The following is a 14162-nucleotide window of genomic DNA, read 5'->3' on the forward strand; positions in this document are numbered from 1 at the left end:
CCCATTCGGGTAGAGCAAAGGGTGGTCTTTTGATCTTGATTTCCACTAATTTGAATGAATGTAAAATTAAATGTTGCACTATTGTTGGTACCCATGCCCAGATTATGTGGCTGGCATCTCCCGTGGGTAAAGATGTCATATTGATCAACTTTTATAATAATGTGTTTAACTCTTCACGTGGTTCAGTTGTCTACGCCCTGGAAAGGGAACTTGAGAAGCTGATTAGTACCATTAGGAAATCGATTATAATTCTCTGGATTGGTGATTTTAATGTTCAAGTATGCCCACTGTCTCTGACCAAAGTTTGCGGACCCAGGAGGGGGGATTTTGACGATGACTGTTATATGCACTTCCCACATTGTGAATATGGTACGGCCTTAAATAGTGCTATTGCTAAGCTGGATTTAGAATTACTGTACTGTGCCACTGATAAACAAAACATGAAACGTCCTACATTCACAGGCAGAAATGCAATGTCCAATATTGATCATATTATAATTTGAGTAATAGTGTACATTTATTCTCACTACCCGGTATCAGACCAACCAACCAGTGATCATAACAGTATTTCCCTTTACTTACTATGTTGGGGTTTTAAAAATTTAACCAGTGTCTCTTATAGCCCGTGTATTGTCCCCATTAGACCGAATGGTGTCCGGATAAAATGGGCCGGCTTGGACCCATCTAAAATCCAGCATGATGTTATTACACAATGCCAGAATGAAATCCAAGTCTGTCTAGGGGATGAAGTTGACCCACTATTGATGCTTGACAATTTTACAAAGATCAATAATATTGTGGAGAGCCTTTTAACAAAACCAGTTCGCGGAAATAAAAAACCTAAGGCGGGCTGGTTTGATGACAATTGTACAGCAGCCCTATGTCGCCTCAAACAAGCCCTGGGGTGTAACCCAAGGAATCCGCATACAATTAAGGCCCTACGTGGAGATTATGCTTTAGCCCTAAAAACCAGAAAATTGGAAACTTCAAGAAATAGCCTGGGAAGATCTCAGCCAGGCAGCAGACACCAAAAATAGTATACTGTTTTGGGATACTGTTAATAGTACCTTTTTGAAGGATGATCATATACCAGAACTCAATTCCTATATTAATTGCAATTCCTGGGTAGCTCATTTTTCAATTTTTTTTAATCCAATTGATAGAGATGTCCCAACCACCTTGCCTAACCAAAACCCCTTAGACTGGCCAATAATACCTCTGTCAATTAATATAGAGGAGGTAACCGAGAGTATAATTAGTAGTAAGGGGGGTAAGGCACCGATAGACCTTTATAAAAATGAAATGGTTCTATGGCCCCCGCTTTTAACCAGAGTTTTTATTGCCGCCGTCGAGACCCAATGTCCATCATCATGGGGCCAGTCAATCAAAATACCAATCCATAAGAAAGGAGTTAAAACTGAGGTCTGTAATAACCGTCCAATTTCCTTATTGGACTCCTCTATAAAGATCATTAGTAGGGTCATGCTATTAAGATTAGAAGCCTGGGTTACAGAGAAGTCGGTCCTTACGCAAGTACAATACGGATTCAGAAAAGGAGTTGGCAGTGCATCAACCTGGATCTTTTGATCGGCAAGTATACCCTAGCTAAGGAGGGCAATTTATATTTATGTTTTGCTGACCTCAGCAGTGCTTTTGATTTGGTAGACCATTCTATTTTATGGCCCTTATTGCTAGAAATGGGTGCTCCTAAAGAGATAATATATTTTCTGGCAAGATTATACGGGGAGCTGTCAAGTAAGGTGCGGTATGGCCTTCTAGGTGAATATGCCCCCTTTTTAAAGTTAAAAGAGGCATCCAACAGGGCTGCATCCTGGCTCCACTACTTTTTCATTGTTTATCAATGAAGTTGACGCAGCCCTGAAGTTGTTTGAGTCTGATGCACCAAGGGTGGATGGGAACCCTGTCCACATTCTTTTATACGCCGATGATGCGGTTTTACTTTCTCGCACCCCCATCGGCTTACAGCATCTTATTGATAATTTTACTGTTTTTATCGCCAAAAGAAATCTTTTAATCAATAAATCGAAAACTTTTGTTATGGCTTGCGGTAGGAACCCTATAACATCCAGATCTTACTATATTGAAGGTTCTAAGGTACAGATAGTCAAAACATTTTGTTATTTTGGTATTACATTTGCAGGGAACAGGTCATGGGCCCAAGAACAGGAAATGCCTGTTCTAAGATGTTGAGAAATATAAATGGTATTTTTAGATTTGCGGCTAAATTGGGTAATCGACACATCAAAGATATGTTGACAATCTATGAGATACAATGTGTCACTGCAGCCCTTTATGGGGCAGGTGTTTGGGGAAATTGCAAAGGTACTCTAGTACAACAAACCGAAAATTCATTTTTAAAACGCTTGTTGTGTGTCCCTCCATCTGCCTCCACGGAACTGATTCATCGTGAGGTGGGCATCAAATATATTTCAGATTTGGCCTCAATGCGCACTCTCCTTCTATGGAAATCTATATGGTCAAAAGAGGAGACAATGTTCACCCAATCCATAATACGGGACTGCCTCAAAATGGAGAATTGCCTAAGAATACCTTTGTTTCATTATATTTTTTGCTGGTTTAAATTTTTATTTAATTGTGATATCGGCTGGATCCTGGGTGTGCAGATTTTGTTGCTAGAACTGAGATAAAATCGATTTTATTAGCCCACAAAACAGAGGCACGTTCCCGTATTATTAAGAACCAATCAACTTTTTTACCTGCAACTGGATCTTAAACAGGGTTTCCAAACCTACCTGTCGGTCGTGACAACACCATCACACCGATTTGTGCTGACATGCTTAAGATTGGGTATCATACACCATCTCGTTAATTTCCCAGTTATGAAACAATGTTCTGCTCACCCATGTCCATGCAATGGAGTTTCCCGACAAAGCTGCTGCCATATGTTATTATTCTTAAATTTTATTCTCATTTTAGGAAATTTTATTTAAAACCATTCTTTTTATACCACAATACACAATCTACCAAAGACGCCATGGAGTTGCTCATTAGATTAGAGGACCCAGGACTGTATTTCTATTTAGCTACATTTCTCTTAAAATCTGTTAGCATTAGGAAATCTATGATCATTGATATTTGACTGTATGATTTTTAGGATACCATGTAATCTTCTGCATTTGCACTTTTGAATTAGGACCATATATGTTATGTAAAACGCTAGGGTTTTTTTATGAATTACAAAACGCACTTTTGTATTTGAATGATCATGTTTCTGAACTTTGATGTATTCATATTTTATTAATCCTGCAGTTTCATTCTTTTTTGAATATTATTGTAGATTGTTTTATGATTGTATTGCGTATATGGTTGATGTATTTAACCGAATAAAAGCTTCCTAATTGAATCGTTCTCATTAAACCTTGTTTCCTTCATTCTAGTGCTCGCGCACCTGTGGAAAAGGATGGAAAAAACGAACAGTTGCCTGCAAGAGTACCAACCCCTCCCCGCGAGCTTACATCCTGTCAGATGCAGCCTGCTCTAGGGAGCAGAAGCCTGTCACTCAAGAAGCCTGTTTACTGAAGCGTTGCCACAAGCACAAGAAGTTGCAGTGGTTTGTGTCAAACTGGTCAGAGGTGAGTAGCTCCAAGCATGCGCAAAATAATCTACATGGACGTACTTTAAATAACCCATATTACTATATTTTTGATGCTTGAAAAAGGAGATGATAGATATTAGTACATTACTTTTAACATTTACCGTTAAAATTAAATTGCTGGGAGTTTTGATATTTTGCCCTCAATGTTGTAGAGGCAGGATTAGATCAAGGTGGCCACATCTGGGAACAAATATTTGTTTGTGCTCAAAGAATCCGAAAGCTGGCAACTATTTTGTGTTTGACTCTTCCTTCATACAGTAATAATACAAACTTCAGGGCCACAACAGCTTCCTTGTTTCAGCCCCCTTTAATATCACAGCCAGATATAACTTTCAATTGCGTAAAAAAGGCACTGAGAATATAAAAGTAAGCATCGGAGAGGCATTGGTCATGGGAGAAGGGGGAATAACACACTGTCTGCATTTGTTTTTATTTAGCCCTAGTTATGGGGAGACTAAACTTGAACCTAAAGGCATAACAGAGGAACTAAAGCAAGGCAATGTGTTAGTCTAGAGAAATAGCTCCTGCTGTTCAGCAAAACTATTTGTTGATAGAGATATAAGCACTTACTTTCAAGTGTCCGCCAGGTAAAATGCCAGTCTCAAAGGAATGATAAGTGTTGCGGGCATCAGCTTCATAGGGGAGTTTAGAAAGACATGCCAAGGAAACATCACTCTTCATGTAAATACAAAAATAGGTCACAAACATAGTTAATATTAAAATTAAAGGACTCAAAGAGTACAATAGTAGTGACACTGAGGAAACTGAGAGAAATTCTAAGTCCCTTCACACACCAGTTTTCTGTTGGGGGCCTACTGAAAGAATAGGACTTTCCAGTTCAGGCTGTAGTGATGGGTTCAGACCTGTGTGCCAGTCTCCTAGGAAAACCCTTTCTGATTTCTTATAACTCTCTTGTGAAGAGACAAAGAGTTATAAATGTGGTCTCTAGTTGGCAGTGGTATGCATCCTGTTCAAGTAGGGACCCTTCTTTCTAGTCAGGGTAAGGGAGTTACAAACCCACAATAGCCCCCTGCTCACCCCCTTGCTAGCTTGGCACAGGCAGTCAGGCTTTTCTCAGAGGTAATGTGTAAAGCATTTCTACATAAACACACAGTAACACAGTAAAAACACTACAAATGGACAACAGCCAGTATAGAAAAATAAACACTCTTTATCTAAACCAAACAAGATCAAAACAACAAAAATCCAACATACATAACTCAAAAATATCACTTTTAAAAGGTTTAAGCAATTCTGACCATAGAACTCTATGGATGCATTGATATTAGCACAGCAGTAAGAAGGCTACAAAACACACAGAATATATTGTGATATTTATTTATTGATTTGTATCCACTAGCCTTCTTGTAGATTCTTTGTCCTTCAAAGAACTATCATCATTTTCACCATTTGATATATGCTATAACTGCAAATAACGTGCAAAGTTTTTCTTCAATTTTTCTTCATGTTTGTTTTGTATGATTTAATGTCTTTGAAAACAATGTGTTGTTATTTGTGAATTTTTACATTTGATTGAATTGCTAAATGCTCCGTGTGTTTCTCATACATACAATAATCTTTTTACTTGAACGAATAATAAAGTAAAGGGCCAAATTAATTAAGCCCACATAATCAGAAACAGCCCTGATTATTGTTGTTCCACTAATAAGTTAAAAAAAAGGTGTGAGGGTCAATTTGTATGTTGATGTTGATATATATGGTCCAGCCCCTCCCACGACCCAGGACCTAACTCCTTAAACTCTAGCACTTTCTAAAAATGGCATTTTCAAACACAGGATTTAAAAACCAACTTCACTAAAATATATATATTTAAATCCTGAGTATAGGTAATCCAAATTCCAAATCTCCATCTTTTCCCAATTGAAAATTATACTTGTAAGATGTTACAAGGCAGCACCAATGACAGCCTATGTGAGAGGTTAGTACTTACAACATTGAAAAACGAAATTGGCAATATTTTACTATCAGGACATGCAAAACACACCCGTACATGTCATACCTTTCACATACATTGCACCCTGCCCATGATTCTAACTTGGGCCTACTTTAGGAGTGCCTTACATGGAAGAAAAGGGAAGGTTTGAGCCTGGCAAGTGGGTGCACTGGCTAGGTCGACATGGCAGTTTAAAACTCCACTCACAGACACTGCAATGGCAGGCTTGAGACAAGTTTGCAGGGCTGCTTGTGTGGGTGGCACAATCAGGGCAGCAAGCCTGCATTTGATTTAAAGGCCCTGGGCACACACAGTGCACTTTACTAGGGACATACCAGTAAATCAAATATATCAGTTATGGATAACCAATTATAATCACAATTTACACAGGGAGCACTTGCACTTTAGCACTATTCAGCAGTGATAAAGTGTCCAGAGTACATAAACTAGCAAAAGCGAAGTGGAGCACACAGTCAAAAATACAGAAGGTAGAGGCAAAAAGACAGGAGAAACCATGACAAGGATGCCAGGTCTAACACAAAGCTATATTAGAAAGTTTGTGGTGCCTCGTTAAACAGCATCTTTTTTGCAACAGTGGCTCAGTGGTACTGTGAGTTCAACGTCTACATGAGCCCCCTCGCAGCCATTGCACGCCAACACAACCTTAACATCATCTCCTACGCCGACGACACCCAGCTGATCCTCTCCCTCACCAACGACCCCGCCACCGCCAGAACCAGCCTACACGAAGGGATGAAAGACGTCGCCGAGTGGATGAAGAACAGCCGCCTGAAATTGAACTCAGACAAGACGGAAGTCCTCATCCTGGGATCATCGCCCTCCACCTGGGACGACTACTGGTGGCCCCCTGCGCTGGGCACCACCCCCAAGCCAACGGACCACACACGAAACCTGGGCTTCATCCTGGACTCCTCCCTCTCGATGACCAGACAAGTCAACGCCGTATCGTCATCAACACCCTGCGCATACTCCGTAAGATCTTCCGATGGATCCCCACTGAAACCAGGAAGACAGTAACCCAGGCACTCGTCACCAGCCGACTGGACTACGGGAACACCCTCTACGCGGGAACCACTGCCAAACTACAGAATAGACTCCAGCGCGTACAGAACGCCTCCGCATGACTCATCCTGGACATCCCTCGCCGCAGCCACATCTCAACCCACCTGAGAGACCTGCACTGGCTCCCCGTCAACAAGAGGATCACGTTCAGACTCCTCACCCACGCACACAAGGCTCTCTACGACATGGGCCCGAAGTACCTCAACAACCGCCTCACTTTCTACACACCCACCCGCCAGCTACGATCGGCCAACCTCGGCCTCGCCGCCGTATCTTGCATTCTCAGAGCCACCGCTGGAGGAAGATACTTCTCCTACCTGGCGGCCAAGACATGGAACTCCCTCCCCATCCACCTACGGCTGACCCAGGACCACCTCGCCTTCAGGAACCAACTCAAGACCTGGCTTTTCGAGCAGTAACGAACCCCTCCCCCCCAGCGCCTTGAGACCCTCCTGGGTGAGTAGCACGCTATACAAATGTTGATTGATTGATTGATTGATTGTACTTACTGACCTTGTGATTTATGGACCTTCAAGTCATTCTTCTGCTGAAAGAGCGCAAAGTGCTTTAACAGTTCAGGAGTCTTTTATTCTACTAAAGGATAAGCAAATTCCCACAGTCTAGAGAACTAATGATCTCAGGAGTGCTCTCTTTTAGGGTGAGAAATACAACAACAAATTGTACAAATTATACAAATATTCACATTAGGTACTTCTCCACTAACGCTTTTTGTGTTTTAAGATTCACTACAGAGTACATTTACGAGAGCAAATAATCATGAATGTGGCAGATAGTCCACAATTGTAAGTTATAGGGTGATGGTGGACACAATGGTGTACGTAGGGGAGGTCAGAGGGGGCAGCCTTTGAGATTCTAACGAACATCACACACTTTGTGCATATTTACAAACAACCTCAATGGTTTTTCACACTTATCTTAAGTGGTAACCAATCGAGGAACAATGTGCAAGCTTGGTGTGAAAGGACACACACTCCGCATATTCACAAGCAGTCTAGGGTAAGGGATTTAATTACAGGCATGTGAACAATAATAGACAAAAAATGTAAATGTCACTCCTGTAACTGCGCAGAAGACAATCTGATCGAGTAAGTGTAGGGGAGTGGAAGCGTACATGCAAGTCTACAACAAGAATACATTTCTTTCATATGGGAGAATATTGTCAGTCCCCCAAAAGTATCGTAATGCAGGTAAAAGCATACAATGCACTGATTACTGCATTTATTTTGTAAATTGAACAACAAGTTTTTTGGAAGTAATGGATGTATTTTCCAATACTGTTATATAAAGAGAGAGAACATTTTTTTTCTTCTTTTTTTACATTTCGTATTAACTAAATGAATGAGTCAGACGTAATAGAGCATTTATCACATATTCTTTCCTGTTACTTTCTGGGCGTAAAATATGAATATGAGATCCCGGACATCTTCGTTTGTGACGTTTCCAAGGAAACCCAAGGGGTTTTGCCGTTCTGGTTTTCTAACAGAGAAATCGAACCTTATCAAACTCACTATTCTTTAAGTGAAAGGTTTTATTAATTGACTATTCCTCAGATGTTTAGGTGATTTTTACATCGACGTCATGATCTTGCTTTTGACAGCTATCCAAAAACTGTTTTTTTTGGAGGCCTTTTCGAAGCCCTTTTGCTACGGCGTTTCACCTTGCTCAGGGTTATTGTATGCATGTGCTGTCAGCCACACCACACACCTGGAAAACCTTACAACCGGCGCTCTACAAATGCACCTTATCTTACTTTACATTACTACCTAAACCTTAGAGAAGAATTGCTCGCGTTGATCGGAATCGAACAAATTTATCACCTTTCAAAAAAACTGTGTAGAAAATTCATGATTCTAATATTTATTTGTGAGTATTATCAAGCACTGAACTTCTCCTTTTGGCCACTTCAGAGCACTATGATTGGTGCGCTGTAGTTGTGTGTTAAGAAGCAGACAGGGGAACCTAGATTCAGGTAGGGTGCATCTCGGGTCACTCCCTGCGTTCTTCAATTCTATGATCTACAATATAATATCACCGGATGAATCCAGATTCCATATATATATATTCACTGAAAAAACCATAGGTTTCACACATGTTATAGTTAGCTGGTTAGTTTAACTAGGTCAGTTAAAGGCAGGTTTGAACAGTTGAGTTTGATGTGTGTTCCCTGATGTGCACGCAGGTTTAGTTCATCCCAGGGAAAAAGTTCTAGGCATTCCACTGTTTGGGACCTCGTAGTCCCAGGGTGCATCATTAAAGTTTTAGCAAATTAAAACCTTTGATCAAATTGGCGATTGTTCATTAGAGTGTCCTAGTTGGCCCATGACAGGATGGCAGTTTCTGCAGGTTTCCTGGCTCAAAGCTTTATGCTTGGTGCAATCATTCAGACATTCCTTCCTCAAGACTAACTTTAGTTCTATCCATTGATCGATTTGGACCACTTTTACAAGCACATCTTGGGAAGTGATAGTCTTTATACTCTTGCTGATGCCCCATTACCTGTATGAGAAGACAGTCGCGACAGGGATGACAGATGCTTATCTCTAAGTCCACTGTAGAACCTATTAGATAACTGATAGCACTGTCTAAGAATCAAATTGTTTATGTGCTTGTATTAAAGAAATATTGTTGTTTAAAGCCCTTGTCATTACCCCATGACCTTAAATGTAAAAATAGGTTATATGCAAATGCAATGACAATAGAGCAAGTCAAGGTTTAAAGAGATCCTGATAAGTGCATTTTGACACTAGGCTACATACGGAAAGAAATAATTACAGTGGCAAAGCAATGGCAGGTACATTATTTTCACACTTTTTTTAAAAAAACAAGGAGTGATACAGATAGATTTCTAACGGTAGAGGGTTTCATAATATGGGTGCCAAGAGTGAGAGTGACCGAAATCATCCAGATGATGACAAGTTAAAATATTCGGGTGTTGAAATGTCAACAACTTCTTTTCTTCTCAGTTTTGGCCTGCACCTCCCGAACAGGAGGCATGGAGGAGTCAGTTGGAAAGGGACCAGTGTTAACACACCTGCTAAACACTACGCGTTATTGCAGACACTGATTCATTTTTCAAGTGACTTTCCCTTGTTGCTCCTTTGCACCTAATTTTCACAGGAGAACTGTGCCGTCACCTCAAACTATGTACTGGGGTGAATGTATGACATTGTTCTGCATTCTGTCCATCAACTGTTGTTTTTGCATTTGTCACCTCAAACTATAGCCGCCCCCTGCCTTTTTTGTGTCTAACTAAACAATATGTATATACTTTTTCAGTTATACAGGAATTCATTTTTAATTGTGGGTGAGTGGTAAATGTCTTCCAGTGACTTAATTCAAATTAGTTTCAATTAAATGGCCCCACAGGCTGAAATTATAACTTTAATGACCTCAAAAGCACCACTGTTGTTTGTATTATATGAAACCTGAAGGAAGCGCGTACTGGGTGTGGGCATGAAAGGAAGGCAAGCAATGTTATGGACAGTGCTTTATTTGTGCCAGTGTTTGCCTATACTTGGCACCAACACCTATTTATAGACACCAGCACATAATTATGACAGTCCACCACATGGTGGAGTTGTCTGGTTTATTTTAAGACCAGTAATCGTGTTTCACAATTCCATATACTTAAAAATCATCGTGAACTAGTGCATCTAATCATTGTTAGAGCTCAAGGTGGCCTGGAATAGTCCAAAATGTAACTTAGCACTTGTATTAGTGTCATAGTAGGCAGCACTGAACTTGCATCTGGTAAACATAGCATGGGCAGTGGGTGGTGTAAGCCTCCTGACCAATAAGCTGCTCCATGGCACTTCGTTTTTAACAAATAAGCCAATGATTGTGGGGTATATGATACTGAGAAATCAACATAGATTAAAAAGGCATGTCTAGAGGATTGAAACCTATACAGTCGATATACATCGGAAATGACATTGAAGTCAATAACAATCCAGAAACCAATGAAGGAAATGTAGCTAGGAAGTAATAATGACAGAGTGCATAAAACTAAACACAATGGAATGCAGAATAGATTTTAATCGCAGTAGGTCAAATTGTGAGAGGTCTATGTAGAGGGAGCATCAATAGTAAAAAAGCAGGAACAAGTGTTTACAGAAGAAAATTTGCATTATTTGTTCAGTACTATTAGTAAGGTGTGCACCTCTCACCAGGTCATTATGAACACGATCTTCAGTCCTGGACTTTTGTGCGATAGTCTAATGCATTGTTGGTGTTGTAGTCCTTCTTTGCTATACCTGAAGCAGTTAGACAAAAACACCTGAGATCAGTGATTTGAAGGGGAAAAATTCAAGATTGGTGATTGTGTACATAATGAACTGGAGTTAGATGGTAACCATAACTATGTAATTGAAACAAATGGACATGCACTTATAACAGAATTAATCTGATCTTGAAAGGAAATCAAAGATATCACCCAGATTATTATTAACTAACTTTAGCGTAATGGGAGATAAAAAAAAAACTTAAACTGAGTGGGACTGCAGAAAGAAAAGCGGAATGAAATGTACCTTTGTCACTGATAGATGGAGACAAAATGTGTGGAAACCTTAAATCAATGATGGGTAGGCCAGTAGGAAGAGGTGAGAGCAGCTCAACAGTGAAGAATGGAAATAAAAAATAGAACTGCAGTTCATCTGTATAAAGATATGCAATACCTCCTCGTCCATCTTCCTCACCCCAAGCATTACTAGTGAACTTGTCTCCTGTTAACCGAACCTCCAAACACAAAATACAAGACATTCCAGTTTCCCATCCCTCCAAGATGGTCTACGTCCTTTCCCTAGCTGTTAATATAAGGGAAAAAGACGCCAACTTTTTCCTGTTTTTTTATCTTCAGCATGCAAGTTTCTCCAAAGTTCATGTAAGTGTTTGTTGTATTATTACTTGTGGAAGTCTTACTATAGCGGACTATTTACACTCAAACTATTAGAGATCTTGCATCAGAAGAATCAGGGGGTATAACAATTAGATCCTGCCTCAGTGGATAAAATTATAATTTGGAAGCCTTGCTTCAGTGGACTCGCAGGCTGTGTCACAGTTGCCATTTTCACATGTTTTAAGGTTTCTTACCATGTTCCTGACTTTGGTGAGGTCGCTCCGCATGGTAGTATACTTGGAGGCCCTGCTTTATTGGGCTCAGCCATCGAGTGGCCTCCCGTCAGGGTTGCAGGGTGTGCTCGGCCATATCTTTAGAGTGAGCCAGTGTTGTGTGCATTGGTTTCAAATTGCTGGAAGAAAGGGGACATGGGTGTGCTCATGTCATGCCAATCTCCTAGCAACTGTCAGAAGCATGAAGTGAGTCTTCCTTCGACATTCTGTCGGTGTAGTTGGTCAAAACTAAGGAAAAGACGAAGAACCTGGAGGAGGATACGAGTGATCCTCAAAAGGTTCCCTCCATGGAAGCCATCCAGAAGATGATTCAACTGGCAATGAAGGCAAGTAAGCCTTCTTCTCCTGAAGAGGCCTCATGAGGAGTTGGTTTCAGACCAAAAAGATTGAGGAGAAGGTATGGGGAGATTGGTGCAAGGCCCTAAATTGTAGGACGTTATGCAACACATCAGTCAAATTCTAGGTTTTCCGGACTCCTCACAGATGGAAGACAAAGTTGATTTATTTTTCCATTACCAAAGAAAGAGTCAGAAAATCTTCCTCTTCGTTCTTCTATCAGGATGGTTTGAGAGTGAGAATGGAAAGAAATTGACAAGTCTTCTTTTCCAAGATTTCTGTATCGAACGTACCCTATTCAAAACTTTGGGGATGAATTTCCTGCAATGGTGAAGGTAGATTGGTTTATGGTGTGTCTGGCCCCCTGGGGTACCATTAAATTTAGTCCATCTGATCTGGTGGACAAAAGAGTTGACACAGCAGTGGAACGTAGCTATGCATCGCCAAGTTCGCAATCCAGGGGGCGGCATACTCCTCATAAGCTGTTCAGTCCATATTGAAGGAATTTCAGACTTTGGTGGATCTAATGGACCAGGGACTACATGCCTCTTTGACATTGACTCCTATGGAATTATTATCGGACATTTCATATGACACCTTGCATTGTTGGCATCCACAGCAGGCTCATCCAATGCAGCAAGGCATCAGCTATGGGTTCAATCTAGTAAGGCGGATGCTTTTCAAACAGCCAGTTAATGAAATTTCCCTTCCCAGGTTTCAAGTTGAATTGTTCACAGCATGAGAAGATGGTGAAAACATCTGGTGATGACAGAAAATTGCTGGTGCAAGGTAGACCTTCAGAGGGAAGGTTTTATAGATCAAAGGAAAGCTTGTGGTCCATCCTTCTAGGGAAAGTCAAATCAGTCATTTCAAGGATGGGGGTGTGTCCAGTGAGTCCCTCTCTCTGAGAATACCCAAATTCAGCTTCCAGAAACATCAGCTCAGTCCCAGCAGAAGTCCTGACTATCTGAGCAGAGTCATTTTCAGTAGGTTGTTGGATTTTGGTTTTTTGGAGGTTTGGAGGAGTTCAGTGTTGGATCAATGGGTCCTGGAGATTTCGGAAAATGGTTTTTGAATCAATTTCTATTCTAAATCTCCAGAGCTTTTTGGGGTGACCCTGTTGCTTGCAAAACTACGAAAGCAACAACATTTGAAAGAAGAGATTCAAATGTTATTGGAAAACAGAGCAATTGTTCGTCAGAGAGAGAAAGGAGTCTAGTCAATTCTTTTTCTCTAACAGAAGGCATCAGGGGAATACAGGCCAGTACTGGATCTGAAAGATGTGAACTGGTGCAATCCCAATACCAAATTCAAAATGACAACACTACAAAAGTTCTTCCATTCATCAAACAGGGAGTTTTTATTCCATCATTGGATTTCCTAGATGCATATTTGCATGTTCTGATCCATGCCAGTTCAAAAAGGTTCCTTTGATTCTGTGTGCTTCACTGGTTGGACTTTTACATTTTAAGGGATTCAAAGTATTTACGTATTTGGATGATTGGTTGAGCTCTAGTCCTTATTTTTCCAAAGCACAATAGCAGGGTCAGGAGAAATGCAGAGTCGCACAAGATCACAGGTTTTTGCTAAACGTTAAGAAAACCTGCATGACCCCAACACTGGACTTGAAATTCATTGGTGCTTATTTCATGACCAAAGTGGAAAAGGTTTTTCTTCCAGAGTACAGAAAGATTAAAAATTGGACGGAGATTTTGTCTTTGTTGGCAAACTCCCTTTCCTCTGTCAGAAAGTGATTGAGGTTGCAATACCTCATGGCATCATCGTGGGTGGTTCTTTCTTAGGCCCATTTCTACATGTACCCATTGATAAATCATTTGCTTAGGTACTGGGGTCCGGCTTCTTAGGATTTCGAGATAAGCGTTCCAGTGAGTTTTCAGGTACAGGAGGATCTGGGTTGGTGGTTGGAGGAAGAAAATTTGTGTAGGGGTTGTTTTTTTTGTCATTCCTCCACTGAAAGTAGTAACTACATACACTAGCAAACTG

At 40.6% G+C, this 14162-nt stretch overlaps 1 protein-coding gene across 2 annotated transcripts in view; it reads left to right on the forward strand.

The window, feature by feature from the left end:
• Positions 1-14162, forward strand: part of ADAMTS16 (ADAM metallopeptidase with thrombospondin type 1 motif 16) — a 1002496-nt gene that overhangs the window by 965001 nt on the left and 23333 nt on the right. For both annotated transcript variants that reach the window (XM_078687616.1, XM_078687617.1), the window contains one exon: positions 3420-3614. In XM_078687616.1, coding sequence (XP_078543742.1) covers positions 3420-3614 — 195 coding nt within the window. The remainder of the gene's footprint in view (positions 1-3419; positions 3615-14162) is intronic.

The sequence above is a fragment of the Lissotriton helveticus genome, chromosome 4_1, assembly GCF_964261635.1.
Source record: "Lissotriton helveticus chromosome 4_1, aLisHel1.1, whole genome shotgun sequence".
Lineage (NCBI taxonomy): Eukaryota > Metazoa > Chordata > Amphibia > Caudata > Salamandridae > Lissotriton > Lissotriton helveticus.